Raw genomic sequence first — 15,783 nt, 5'->3', positions numbered from 1 at the left:
TCCATGCCTCTAACATTGTGTTTTAACTTTAATGTTGTTATCTCATCTTACTTCAAATCTCAGTTCAGATGCTGCCTTCTCTATGATGCCTTCTCAGGTGTACTCAACTTCTATCATGGCTTTCTTTGTTCTTGGCATTCATTTTTAAGAGATCCTCTCTATATGGAAACAGGATCTAGTGCTCAAGAAATTAATTATGTACCTGCGAATATTCAAGGTACTCTGGGAAGTGTTGGAGCTACTTTGATGAATCTATAATCTCACCCCTAAAAACTCATTCATGCCTTTTCCTCACAGTTTGCCTCATTTCCAGGCCTTCCAGGAGATATTTTATGAGGGCCAATCCAGAGTGCTGGTGGCTTTCCATAGATGAAATAGACGTGTGTGTGTGTGTGTGTGTGTGTGTGTGTTGTATGTATGTATATATATACACATACACATATGGGTGTGTGTGTGTATACTCTTAGTGATCCCACACTCATTCCTATATGCCTAGCCTACCATCTTTCTGATAATATCTGTTACATTGCATTTACTGCATTGTTCTCAATTGATAATGAGCCTTCACGTGTCAAGTACATGCCTCTCTAGTTGTTGGATAACCAGAAGACTTTTGTTACATGACTTGCATCCAGAAAGTTTTGCTCAAAGAATATTGGTGTGAAAAAATATGAGCCTTTTCTTAAAGGAGAAAGTTGGGCTCATTAAAATAATGCAGTATTTCAAATATGATTGTATAGTTTTTCAAATGCATTTCTCAAATGGCCTGCTTTCTTATTTTCTGTTATCAGCCCCATTTGCCGTCTATACACAGCATTTTCCCAAGATATGTGTATTAATGTCACCCATATATTATAACCTAGACAATGAGAATTTTTCCTTGTATGTGAACACATGTGTATAAGTGTATGTATGTGTATATGTGTTCATAGTTAAGCCAAACACTCTTGCGTAATTTTGGTCTCATTTAGGATACTATACAGTGGAGTCCAGTAGGTCACTACAGTTTCATCCACATATGAGAACATCTGGAAGACATAATTTATTCCAATTTTCTCTTCCTTTTGGATTCTGCTGGACACCCGTTATGATAGTCATAAACACATATGCCTGTCTCAGGATTAAAAATAAGGTCATAACAGGTTATTTCTATTAAATCTTTAAAGGAATCATATAATTTCATTGTATTCATGGGAAATTTCATTTTGGAGGAAAACCTAAGGGTAATAAACAGTAAGCACAATGAGATATTTTATTCTCTGTGCCCTTCAACCAATTGTGTGATCATTTACAACAGCTTGGTAATCAATGAGTATACTTTAATTTTGTTAGTCAGAATATAAATTTTGTTGTCTAACACTTAATTCCCTTAAGGTTAGATAATGAAACATTCTTAGAATCTTTTACAATTCTTCTGTTCATTTTTTCAATACCAATTTTTTCATAGTTCTTTTAAAAAACTAATTCTGTTGCAATAACTCAAACTATGTAATACTTCAGATTTTGGTGAAATGTAAAGAAAGTTTTTGCACTTGGAAGGAAAATAATTTTTTAAGGAGTGGACTGTTGGTTTATATAATCTGTACCTAGTTAAGTATTCTGAGGTATGTGTCAGTGTACTGGGAATCTCTACATGTAATGATTAGTCTATAGAAATCAACTTATCTTTTGGTAGCTTATTTCTATTTAACATTCATTTAATTTACTCTTTTAAATGTGGACACTAATAGGATCTTCCTGTATTGGAAGCAGGTAAAACTTTTTTCAGAATTTTGAAAAAAGTGAAATTTATATTATTTTTTTGAGGAAAAATAAGATTTTATAGAAAGAAGACAAAATTTAGTGTTAGTGATGTTAGTCGGTTAGCTCCTATTTAAAACCTCACTTTGTACAGAGGAAGAACTTTTTCTTCTATAATTCTTAGGGCTTTATATTATGTGGCAATTGTAATTTGGGTTAGTTCTTTATTTTCTTTTTATAGGTAGCCCATGTCCTAATGACTAAATTAGTAGTATGTACCACTGGTTGATGAAGTTGTTATTTGTTGATCTTAGCAAAAAGGGGGAGGGGTTGATTTTGAAAGTCTATATACTTTGTTACAGTGTATCAGTAATGTATAGTTATTTATCTGTAAATTCATCTAAGTACAGTATTGTTTTATACCTTAATTATCTGTCATCTGAGATTTAGATAATATACATCTGTCTACTGGAAGAACTTGTAGAAATTGTTTTATGGTAGTGTTTCGATGTGTTGCTGATTATTTTTAGGTGAAAGGATCTGGGTATACCTCAATTGTGATTTTTAGAAGTATGTCAAAATTATATTAGTAAAACAAAGTTTTTCTTTATCTTCATTTTAGGTAACAAAAAATAAAGATGGAAAAGAGCAAAGTGAAGCAGTATCACCATCTGAAGATGAAACGTTTTCTTGGCCGGGTCCGAAAACGGTTATGTTAAAGAGAACATCTCATGGCTTTGGTTTTACATTAAGGCATTTTATTGTTTATCCCCCAGAGTCTGCTATTCATTTTTCCTGTAAGGTAAGAGAGAAATAGCTAGAATTGGGTGTATGCATTAAAAAAAAGTAACTACAGTTTTTTCCACGTTTTTTCTGTTTACTTTCATTATAGTCTCTTTCTACATTTTGAATTTTATTTATATATGAATTTTATATCAGTAACAAAACTGTCAAGTGCTTCTAAAATGTTATATCGTGAAGTATATTTAATGAAGCTTAATTATTTGGATGTAACTCTGCTCATAAGTGAGCTTTTATCCTTCTGTTAAGTATTTTACTGAATTTTCCAATATCTTTCTCCTTCAGGACTTGCTGTATCTTGATCTTCCTTTTCTAGTATTTAATCTCCATTATTCCTAGCCATCTTGGAGTTGGTTGGAAAATATTTAATTAGTTGTACTGAAATTAAAACATTTGAATCAGAAAATGTTAATTTAGTAGCGCGATGGCCAAAGTGTGTATCACATAGTAACCTAGTGATGAACCTTTCTTTACTTAGTCAGCCTAATGCTTAGCCAGAAGTCATGACCTGTCACTGGGGCCATGTTCGAGTTTTTTCCAAGCTGTTATAGTACCTGCCAGGGTTTACCCCTCCATTAACATGGTCTTCATGAACCTGGAATCACCTCTATATCATCCAGAAGCTCTGGAGTAGCATGTTAAGTCCTAAAAGATAGTTCTTCACAAAAGTGGATTATAGCTACTGGTGTGTCTTAGTTGATAATTCCACCCTGCTTTCCTAATGATGACTTAAAATAGTGTGAAAACTGATTTAAGAGAATGTGCTGATATTTTTATTTGTGATTTTTTTTTTTTAGTACAGATTCTTTATAATTTATGCTTTTGTTAATTGGTTCTTAAGGGAATCCGCATTGGGAGTATTAAAGCACTTTGAAAAAGTCTTAAGTGACTGCAATTGTACTTTCTTCTAAGAGTTGTGGGGTGATAGCTGCTTTCTAAAGTTGCTGGATCATCTATAGGGACTCTTAACACTCTTAGGATCAATTTTTAAAGTATCTTGGATTGGGATTGGGATTTAGAGCTATTGACTTCCATTTTGTACTTGCAACCTACCAGAAGGGATTAATCTATTACACTTTATTAAACATAGTAAGCAGATGAACTTAATAAAATATTTTACTGAATCTTTATTTTATGTGTGTGTGTGTGTGTGTGTGTGTGTATGTATGTATGTATGTATGTATCTATCTATCTGTCTATGTAGGTATAGATAGTATCTTTAAAAATGTCACCAAAAAAACCCCATTATTACTGTAGGAAATTGCTCTATTGAAGTTTCAGCCTAATGTTCAATGATTACAGATAACTCTGACCAAACAAGTTTTACAATAGTAAGGTTAATATTTAGTTCACCGTTTATTGTGTCTGCTTCATAGAATACTGTGCTGGGGTGGGTAGAGGAATGCAGAATTCAGATAAGATAAAGCCCCTGCCCTGAAGAATTTAGAGTTTAGGATAGTAAGCAGGCTATGACACAGAAATAAGGTTAGAATCAATTAATGGATACCAGGTGAGTACATCAGAGGTGTGAGGCAAGTGCCTTATGAAGTCCAAATGGGAAAATATCATCCCTGACTTGGAATCAGAAGAGTTTTCCTGGAAAAGGTGGCATTTGATTCAGATTTTTAAAGGCTGAGTAGAGATTTTACGTGTTAAGGGAAGGAGCATTTCACACACGTAGGAAAAAGCATTATCAGAGTCACAGAGGCAAGAAAGTGCCCATTGTACTAGGGAAAGAGGAAGCGAGGAGTCCAGCCTGGTTGGAGCATAGAATGCATGGAAGGGAAATTTATCTTATGCTTTTAGTTCATGAAATCTTGTTCATTTTTCTTCCATACTGTTTTTTTTAAAGATTTGAAAATACAAAGAATAAGGCCTTTTATCTTGAAGCCACTTACCAGACGAGATACTTAATTGAACGCTTGACTTAATTCAGCCATTGTACTGTGAGCAGTTTCATTACACTCTCCCTTACATTCTAATAATTTGTACTACTACTGCCTGAATGCTATAGCTCACCTCTCTTATTACCAGGCCAGGGAAAAGCCTTGCAGTAGATTGGACCAAAGCCAAGACCAAAGCTTCACCCAGTTAACTTGCCTTTTAACCCTTCAACAAAAAAGCCCTCGTCCAGCCCAGTGCCCTCTTACTTCTAAGATGTTGTCTACAAGGAAAGGCCTCTAATGTCTGGTGATTCTTTAAGCCGGCAGCCTCATGATGCCGAAATCCCACTGCTTACTCTCCCAATCCCAGTAACACATAATCATCCCTGCTGTCTAAATGAACCACCATAGTATCTTCTTTCATAGTTATCCCATTAGAATTCCCACCCTTCTGTCAGTAAACTTCATCTTAGACCTTTTCTTCTGTTCTTTATATTTTCTGGCCCTTACAGAAACTTGGCTTATCCCAGGCCATCCTTTCCAGCTAGTCTGAGAAGGAGGAGTAGTCATAGATTAGATTAGAACAACTAGTTGGTATAGTAGATAAAATGCTGGGCCTGGAATTAGGAAGAAGTGAGTTCAAATATGGTCTCAGACCCTTACTAGTTATATGGCCCTGGGCAAGTCACTTAGCCACTATCTAACTCAGTTCTCTCATCTATAAAATGGGGATAATAATAGCATCTACCTCCCAGGGTTGTTAGGATAAAATGAGCTAATATTTGTAAAATATTAAAGTGCTACATAAATGCTAGTGATTATTGTTGTTATTGTTATAATACACCTTGCCCTCCTTTGCCATTCCGGTTCCTCTTTCTATTACCAGAATTCAGAATCTCCTCTTTTCAAGTTCACTCCCTCCAGATACCACCCTATGAAGATTCTTGTGCCAGTCATCTCTGGGTCCCCATATAATTCTTCTTTCTCAAGTTCAGTCTTTGTCTCTATTGCAATCCCTGCTCGTGGATGCTTTATAAAAACTGAAATAAAACTATAAGTAGTATAGATTGGTCAAAATCTATATAGTTTTGCAATGCATTTCAGAAAAAATTTTTAAACTTAACATTCAGATCATTTAAAAGTGGTAAAAGATATTCAGGAACTTTAATTATTTTAAATGCTTTGAGATAGCACTGGACCTGGAGTCAGGAAGATTTCAGTTCCATTCCCATCTTATGACACTTCACTAGCTATATGACTTTGGTCAAGTTACTTACCCTTTCTGAGCCTCAGTTTCCTCATCTGTAAAAGGAGGGGTTTGAACTCAATAGCTTCTAAAGTGCCTTCCAGCTCTAAGTTTGTAATCTTTGGAAATTTTTTTGTCCCATAATTTCTAAATTTAATCTACTTTAGTTAGAAATGACATAATTATTTAAACATCATGATTTTAGAATGTCATTTTAACTGCAGTTTTAATAAATTCTTGGGAAGTGATCAGAAAGAGAAGCAAATCTGATAGAAGAACACTTGAAAATGTTCGTTTTTTAAATTATGTATTTCCCATATACCTATGAACTCACCCTCTTATCTTGGCGTTCCTTCAAACGCTTTCCAGTTTGTCATTCTCTTTTTGACCCATTCCTCTACTCTTCCTCAGCCATTTACAGAAACGATCACACCCTTGATCATCACCCACATGTATTCCATATCAGTGGCCAAGAATTATGAAATTCTTTCATATCCTTCTTTCTCTGCTTCCTAGAGCTGTTCTTTGTCCTCACCTTAACAAAAGGTTCCTCCCCCCTCTGGGATCTCCCCCATTATCACCTCTGTTCTGACTTTCCTTTCTTCCCTATCTTGACCCTGTAGTTAATGAGTTCATCCTTCTGATGTCCTCTACTTGAATCCCTTGGCCCTTTGTCTTACCTCCACTCATGACTTGACAAACCCAAGTCCGTTCACCACCCCAGTCCTATTCACAGGCTGCTGAAGGGTTCTGGGAGAAGTCATACAGCTATGTTGCAGGATCCACTACAAATTTAAAATATCTTCATTTACTGCTCTAGGACAGTCCTTTTACTCTTCCTTTTTTTGACCATTGGTACCCAGAGAAGCTTTCCAAAGGTTATTCTTTTCAAGTTTCCCATCACCTCTTTATCAGAGACTGAAGTAGGGGAGGAGAGAATGGGAGTTAGTGTCAGGGGGGTTTCACATTTACAGCAGAGGAGAAGAGGAAGCTCATAACGAATAGATTCCTTTTGCTTAGTAATGTAAGTGTAAGGGAAGGTTCTGTGTTTAAGGAACTCTCATTCTATGGCACACTCCTCTTTTTTCCGATCTACATTCTTTCTAGGTAATCTCTTCATCTCAACAAGTTTAATTATCATCTCAAAGTGGAAGATTCTTAGATCTGTACCCCTGAACTTCAGTCTTGGATCACCTTTTACACATTTCCAGCTCTGTATCCCTTAGGCTTCTCAAACTCAGCATGTCCAAAACAACTATTTATCTTTTCCCAAGAACTTACCCCTCTTCTTAATTTCACTTTTCTGTACAGGATATCACTATCCACACCAAGAGCTGAAAGGACAGGAAGTTATTTATGGAGGAATTTCAGAGTGGTAGATTGTCAGGGTGGAAGTCTAGTGAATGATAGCAAGAGCAAGAATATGCTTCTGCTGTGTGTATTCCTGAGGCAGCCTGAAGTTGCAATTGAAAGGATTGATGGACTAGAAATCAAGGATATTTGAGAGGATAGCAATGTGTAACCGAAAGTCCTCAGGGATTGGAATGGTGAGGATCTGGGCACTGAACGCCTTCAGATAGAAGAGAGATTGACTGACTTCTGGATAGTTAGGTAATAGGCACCAGGGACCATATAGGATGGTACATGGCAGAGGGAGTGAACTTCAAAGGTGGGAGAGTTTGCTGAATGTAAATCATCAGGGGAGTGTTATGAGTGGCAGTGAGGAGCAGGTGGCTTGCCAGTTTTCCCTCCTGGCCTGGCTTACATATGGGATTTCAGAGCAGGAAAGATTTTTATTCCTCACTGCCCTTATCTCCTCATTAGATAGTTTTCACCAGTCTCTAAATTGATGAAGCTAACAGTGCTTTTTAAAATCAGGACAGTGAATGTGTGAACGTGTTCACTGTAAGCAATTTAAGAACTATTTTAAAGTGGTCCACAAATAGGGCACTATCTATAGTTTATTGTTAATCCCTTATTTTCTAACATCTTTATAATACCAAATTCAGGTTTGTTTGTTCGGTTGGTTTTTTTTTTTTTAACAAATTAGCATATTAGTTTATGTCAAATGAATATATGACTTTTGGTGACATTTTTAAAAAATACATATAAGTCCACTAAGTGTAGCTATTTTTCAATTAATGCAGAAAAAAAAAAGCCTCAAGGAGATCTTTTGGTTTGAAGTGAACTGAAGCTTTCAGTTTAACTTAACAGTGGTGTAACCAGACTTTATTTATATTTGCTTTTTCTTTTATAGGATGAAGAGAATGGAAACAGAGGAGGTATGTTTTAGGAACTTTAATTTTTCTACAGATGTTTCTATAGCTATACCTTTTTTTCTCCTTCAAGTGATATTAGAAGAAATGCTAACATTTTTTAAGAATTTAGAGATATAAAAACGGTCACTATGAGAATGGTTAAACTGAGTAATTGTGTGCTATAGGTTACAGTTCTACATTTATAAGATAAATGTCCAAACACTTAAAGTAGCATGACTTTATTTTTAAGTATGCTGGTGGAACCTATATTTGGAACTTGCATTGTTATACAGTGGTGCAAATACAAGATACAATAACATTGGCCGTTTTGTAGAACATAAATTTGAACTTTCTACGTGATTAATATCCGTTTTAAATGAGCTGACTCCTTTAGCAAGATGTCCTCTGTGCTTAGTTAAGTAAAGTTTTCACTGGGATTCTGATAGCTTTGGTTTCTGGTCATTCTGTGGGAATTAACCCTATCGTAGTTTTTAAGCTTTTCCTTTGAATGGCAAAGTACTCACTGAGGAGTGGGAGTAAACCATCCTTTGCTTAGAAATCTTAGAGGAGCATTCTGGGGAGTGTACAGTATTCCAAAAGTGGGGAATAGGGGAATAAAGATGAATATTTTAATTGGAAAAATTACTTGGTTGCAGCCTTGCACAGATTATAAAATACTACTTCCTGTCCCATTAACCTCATTATTTTGGGACATGAAATAGCAATCTGACATATCTAGAAGCAATAAGATTAATTAAATGTATGATGTACTTAAAATATATTTCTAAATTATCAAAAATAGTGTTTTGAGGTCAGTGAACAACAAAAATAATTTCTATAGGTTATTATTGATTTATTAAAATGGATAAATGAATCATGCATCAACAGAAGAGCTTTTAAGTACCAAAGCTTTTTTTCCTTCCTGGGCCTTCTTCTCTTCCCAATTTGCAGTTTATTCCCCAATCCAGAACACCTGGGGAAGAACTGCTCTAGACAAAAGTGTTCTTAACCTTTTTCTCTTTTTTGGGGGGAATCATAGATCTCTTTGTCAATGGTCTGACGAAGTCTATGGAACCCTTCTCAGAATGTTTTTAAAGGCATAAAATAAAGGATATAGAATGACAAAAGAAATCAATTTTATAAAATACCATTATCAAAATTTTTTAAAAGTTCACAGAGCCCAGGTTATGAACCCTTGTTCTAGAGTTACCTTTTCTCTTAGGCATATGTAGAACACTGGATATTGATATCTAGTAGTAGCGGACTCTTTTCCCTTCTTCCTATATTCTTGAGAGAGTGAAATGTGCTCTGTGCATCCCAGATTGGATTTATAATGCATTTTCCCATATATCGAGGATTCTTAGGTAGTTAAAGTAGTATTATTTAATAAAATGTTTCAGGTACATTATAGTTGAAATGAGCTATTGCGAATTGGCCCAAAGACAGTAACCATCACTCAGAATGCGATAGGCATTTCTGGATATGGCAAATGCATGGATCTGTTTTGTGTGACTAAACTATTATTTATTTACAAGGAAGGTTTTGGCAGTTTTTGTATTTTGGAGAAGGATGGTACATGCAGAGGGAGTGGCATTGATAGTGGTACTAAAAAGGGAGAAAAAAGAAAAGAGTATCAATAAAAGATTTTTTTAATACACAGAAGAGAGTAGAAGATATTTGGAAGAAAAGAGACAAGAGGACTGTTGCAGTTAATGAACTGAATTTTAATGTGCATTTAAACCCCCAGGAAACTATAATCTATAAACTAATTAGATTCATGATTTCATATATAGTACTCTTTTTCTCTGTTCTTTGTAAATGGTGTTTGAAGATCAGCGTAACAAAGAGTATTTCAATTTAAAAAATAGCAAGCACAATATATAACATTGTTTGAATGAGGAAATTTGTTCTAGTTCTGAACAATTAATTTAGGAATGAAGTTTTGTAATGTTTCCCAGTTAAGAGTTAGAGGCTCTCTGTATGTTATTTATAAATATAATGCCACTCTTTAGGTTCCTCATACTTTGTACCTTTTTTTTTCTTGATAGAGTAATGTTTTCCAAGTTTTTGAGGTTATAAACACTTTTTAAAAAAAGATACCATGGAATCTTCGCTTCCACTAAAAAGTCTGGATATCTGATTTCCTTTCAAAACTTTTGGAGAGCCTAGAAATTGATGATTCTGTAAAACTGATGAAAGGTGTTTTCCCCCTTTTTCATTATTTGGTTTCTTTTAGAAGCATATTTATTTTACAATACAGTTTTTTTTCTGTTTTGCTTATTTTGCCTTCTTTGTTTTTTCCATTCCTTTTCTGCTTTTTCCTTTCCTGATATACAGCTCACACACACATGTTTACAAAGCAATAATCTTTATGAGAAATCTAAATAGGGTACACATGGAGTACTCATTCATATCTTAAGGGCAGTATAATTCAGACCACTAATCTCTCCAGGGAGAGTCCAGTAACAGTAGCAAAACATTATGTAGTGTTTCTTTTTTTAAAGACCACTAAATTGCTATCAATTCTTTCCAACTGTTATTTGAGTAGAAATTGTCGCAATTTGCTTGAAAGGATGCTCCTCTCCTCTCCCTGCCTGTGATATGAACATTCATCTCAAGTATTTCATTAAACCTTTTAACTAGTAGTATAGTACATTTTAACTAGTAGTATAGATAAATAAATTTGAGGCCTGCCCTTATACAGAAGTCTTAAGTGTTGGTGGATTTGATTTATGGAGGCTGATATAATTTTCCTCTGGACTGCTTATTGGTCAGCCCTCAGTTACTAAGCACTTCCTCTGTGCTAGGCACTGTCCTAAGCACTGAGGATACAAAGAAGTGCAGAATAAATCATACCCTCAAAGAGCTCACATTCTAGTGGAGGAGACAGCATGTAAACCTGTCTGTACATATGAGATACATACAGTATAAACAAAAGCTAATCACGGAAAGAGGACAGTGAGATGCAACAAGAAAGGCCTGTGTGCAAAAAAGAGAGCCCGACATGGTACCTGCACTTCTGCCCGCATGATAGTTGAGGTAGGAGAGAGTCAGACAGGTAAGTCCCAGGAGCATGGGGTACTCTCTCGAGGTTTGATAGGGCTACTAGGCTGGTATTATATCTATCCCACTAAGTATTACAGTTCTAGGGGGATAGTTTTGTGGAAAATTGAAACCATTTTCCTGATTTCTAACCCAGGTTCACAACTGAATGTCTTCAATTTCTCACCCCATGTATCCATTCACTTGCCAAATCTTATATCTACCTTCACATCATCTCAGATTTGTTTCCTTCTCTTTAAATCACACAGCCCTCATCACCTCTTACCAAGACTATTACAGTAGTCTCCTTACTGGCCTTCCTGCCTCAAGTCTCTACCCTCTCCAATCTATTTTCAACATAGTTGTCAAAAATGATTTTCCTAAAGTGCAAGTCTGACTACCTCCAGTAGTTTCCTATTAATTCTAAGATCAAATGTTATTTCATTTTTATCTCATTCTTTTTAATTTCTATTTTTGTTTGTTTTATAATATATATAATTAATAATATAGTAGCTCATGTGTATAATTTATAAATAAATACACATGCTGAGGTCATATGCCTAGATTTTTTTTTTTACCGATAGGGTAAACAATCAAAAATATTTGGAAGCCACTTATCCAAAGTAGAGGTGTCAAACTCAGCCCCAAAATTCCTGAGTAAGCCCAGGAGACAGATTAAAATGTCATTGGGAAATGTTTAACAAATAAAAATACAATATAATGTTAATTTGTGGTTTTCTAAGACAATGTGTGGCCATTTGAGATCTGTGGGGTTTGTGTTTTGTTTTTTGAAATAAGTTTGACATCACTAGTCTAACAACCAGAGCCTTCAGAATCGACAGCAATATTAGGACATATTTCCAGTAGGCAGTGCTGATGCCAGCTCTGCAAGGTAAAGACATGTTAGAAATTGTTTTCATTTCCCACTCCCAAAACAGGCTCCTGTTGTTCACCTGCTCTTACAACAGCTCTGAAATTGTGAATAATATTATTCACAGGAAGTGACTTTCTAAACATTGTACAGTCAGTTCTTAAGCCTTAAGAGTTCCATCTAGTACGACCCCTCCTTTTTAGGTGTGAGGACACAGAAGTTAGGATGGTGAGGTGATTTGCTCTTCATTACCTTTGGGAAGATTATCAATGTTTAATTAAGACTTATCTGTAATCAGGCTTTTATCCCAGTTCTATTTTCTTCATATTGCTCTGCACATTCCCTAGCCACATTGTTCTGTCCTTCAGTTGATGTGTGGTTAGCATTTAAATGTAAGCTGTTTGAAATGGTGATTTTTTAAAAAATCTATAAAGAAGACTATATCTGCTTGCTGTAGAAGGAAATACTTTGGGGGATCATCCTCCTTTGAATTATTTGTGTCGCTGCTTTCTGCTGTTAGTATGGATAATGTGGACCTGCCAATAGTAATAAAAATGGCAGTGGTTAACTATAATTATAAATTAGTATCGTTTTGTTCTGAAGTTTTTGACTTTTACACTAGTCAGTGTTCTGGTTCTTTTTTTTTTTTTTAAACATTCATTTAAAAATTTTCAATTCCAAATTCTCTCCCTCTCTCCAGTTCCTCCCCAACCTATTGAGAAGGCAAGCAATAGTGTGATGACTATTATACATATAAAGTCATGTAAAACGTATTTCCTTATTGACCATATTAACAAAAAAAATTTCAAAGCAAGAAAAAATGGTGGAAAAAATACTTCAGTCTACACTTAGAGCTCCTAAGTTTTCTCTCGGGAGCTGGATATAATTTTTTATCATAAGTCTTTTGGAATAGTCATAGATCATTTTATTGATCAGAGTAGCTAAGTCTTCACAATTGATTATCTTTACACTATTGCTGTGACTGTATACAATATTGTCCTATTTCTATTACTTCACTTTGTATCAGTTCATATAAGACTTCCCAGGTTTTTCTGAAACCTTTTCTTTCATGTCTTACAGCACAAGAATTTTCCATCAGAATCATAACTTCTTTAGCCATTCCACAATTGATGGGCATCCCCTCATTTCCAATTCGTTGCCAGCTCTAAAAGAGCTGTTCTAAATATTTTAGTGTATATGGATCCTTTTCCTTTATCTTTGATTTCTTTGAGATACCTAGTAGTGGTATTGCTATGTCAAAGGGCATGCACAGTTTTATGGTCCTTTGAGCACAATTCCAAATTGTTCTCCAGAATGGCTGGATCAGTTCACAGCTCTGCCAGCAAGGCATTAGTGTCCCTATTTTTCCACATCCCCTTAAGCATTTGTCATTTTTCTTTTCTGTCATGTTAACCAATCTGATAGGTATGGGGTGGTACCTCAGGTGGGGTATAATTATTGCATTTCTGTAATTAATAGTGATTTAGAGCTTTTTTTATTTGACTGTTGATAGCTTTGGTGTCTTCGGAAAACTGCCAGTTCATATCCTTTGACCATTTATCAATTGGGCGATGACTCTTATTTTTACAAACTTGGCTCAGTGTTGTTGTCCTTCCCTTCAACTCCCAAATCCTCCCTACTCCACTGGCCTGGACTATTACAGTGGCCCTCTAATTAGTCTCTGTGCTTCACTTTTCTCCACCCTCCAATGAAGGCTTCACTTAGCTGTTGAGGCAATATTTTCAAAAAGGGCAAGTTGACCAGATCAAACCCTCCTTCTACTCCTACCCACACCCTCTCCAGTGGTTCCAGTTGTTCCTTTTTATCTCCAGGAGCAAATATAAACTTCTCTATTAGACATTTAAAGCTCCTCATTTCATGTAGGTCTACACCTATTTTCTATCACACACAGTTTTCCCAACAGTTTTTCAGATCTTTGAGTTTGTCATACACTTGATAACTTGCTGATTTGCTTCTTTGTATTGCATACCTAATCCGTTCAGCTGATCAGCCTTTCTCTTACCCAGTACTAAATTTTTGACAGTAATGGCTTTGTCCTGTAGTTTGAGATTAGGTACTGCTAGACCACCTTCCTTCCCATTTTTTAAATTGATTCCCTTGATATTTTTGCCCTTTTGTTTCTCCAGATGAATTTTATTAATTTTTCTAGCTCTATAAAGTCATCCCTTAGTAGTTTGGTATGGCACTAAGTAAGTAAGTTAATTTTGGTATTATTTACATTTTCATTATATCGTCTCAACCCACCCATGGGCAATTAATGTTTCTCTAATTATTTAGATCTTATATGTAAGAAGAACGTTTTAAAATTGTATTCATATAGTTCATGTGTGTGTGTGTGTCTTGACCAGTAGATTCCCTAATATTTTATATTGTCAGTTTATTTTATTTTTAAAATGTATTTATTTTGAATTATCAACAATCACTTCCATAAGTTTTTGAGCTAGAAATTTTTCTTCACCTTCCTTCCCACCTCCCTCTCCAAGACGGCACACAATCTGATACAGGCTATACATATACATTCCTATTAAACATAGTTTCACATTAGTGATGTTGTAAGTAAGAATTAGAACCAATAGAAGGAACCACCACAAAGAGGAAACAAAACACAACAGAAGAAAAAAATAGCCAATAGTATGTGTCAATCTGCATTCAAACTCCATAGTTCTTTCGTCTTTGTGGATAGCATTTTCCATCACAAGGCTTTTGGACATGTCTCAGATCCTTGTATTGCTGAGAAGGGTTAAGTTTATCAATATTAGTCGTCGTACAACGTGGCTGTTACTATGTACAACGTTCTCCTGGTTCTGCTCACTTCACTCAGCATCAGACCATACGAGTCTTTCCAGGTTTTTCTGAAGTCAGCCTGTTTATCATTTCTTGTAACATAATAGTATTCCATTACATTCATATACCACAACTTGTTCAGCCATTCCCCAATTGATGGGCATCCTCTCAGTTTCCAATTCTTTGTCACCACAAAAAGAGCTGCTATAAATATTTTTGTACACGTGAGTCCTTTTCCCATTTGTATGATCTTTCTGGGATATAGCCCTAGAAGTGCTATTGCTGAGTCAAAGGGTATTGCACATTTTGACAGCTCTTTGGGCATAGTTCCAAATTGCTCTCCAGAATGATTGGATCATTTCACAACTCCACCAACAATGCCTTAGTGTTCCAATTTTCCCACATCTTCTCCAGCATTTATCATTTTCTTGTTTTGTCATGTTGGCCAATCTGATAGGTGTGATGTGCTACCTCAGAGTTATTTTGATTTGCATTTCTCTAATCAATAGTGATTTAGAACATTTTCTCATATGACTATAGATGGCTTTAATTTCTTTATCTGGGAACTGCCTGTTCATATTCTTTGACCACTTATCAATTGGGGAATGACTTGTATTCTTATAAATTTGACTTAATTCTCTATATATTTTAGAAATGAGGGTCAGTTTACTTTAAATGGAATTTCTTTTCCTGTTGGATTTTGTTGTTAATATACAGAAAAGCTGATTGTATGGTTTTATTTTATATTCTGCAACTTTGCTGAAGTTGGTTCGATTAGTTTTTTTAATTTATTCTCTAGGATTTTCTAAGTAAAGAATCATCATCTGTGAAAAGTGATGTTTGTTTACCTGTGGTTATTCCTTCAATTTCTCTTACTTGTCTTATTGCTATATCTAGCATTTTTAATACAGTATTAAATAGTAATAGTGATAATAGACATCCTTGATAATAGCTAATAGACACTCCTAATCTTTTGGAAAGTCTTCTAGTTTGTCCCTTGCTTTTAGAGAGATACTACTTATTATTTTAAGGAAAGCTTCACTTACTCCTGTGTTTTCTAGTGTTTTGTTTTGTTTTGTTTTGTTTTTTAACAGCAAAGGGTGTTTTGTCAAAAGCCTTTTCTGCATCTCTTGAAAT

At 35.2% G+C, this 15,783-nt stretch overlaps 1 protein-coding gene across 1 annotated transcript in view; it reads left to right on the top strand.

The window, feature by feature from the left end:
• Window positions 1-15,783, top strand: part of LOC110202183 (rho GTPase-activating protein 21-like) — a 151,304-nt gene that overhangs the window by 51,855 nt on the left and 83,666 nt on the right. Inside the window, 2 exon segments of the mRNA XM_020978219.2 lie at window positions 2,363-2,542; window positions 7,928-7,952. Coding sequence (XP_020833878.1) covers window positions 2,363-2,542; window positions 7,928-7,952 — 205 coding nt within the window.

The sequence above is a fragment of the Phascolarctos cinereus genome, unplaced genomic scaffold, assembly GCF_003287225.1.
Source record: "Phascolarctos cinereus isolate Bilbo 61053 unplaced genomic scaffold, phaCin_HiC Scaffold_1;HRSCAF=81, whole genome shotgun sequence".
Lineage (NCBI taxonomy): Eukaryota > Metazoa > Chordata > Mammalia > Diprotodontia > Phascolarctidae > Phascolarctos > Phascolarctos cinereus.
The sequence above is the reverse complement of the archived record's forward strand: the minus strand, read 5'-3'. Positions and strand labels throughout refer to the sequence as shown.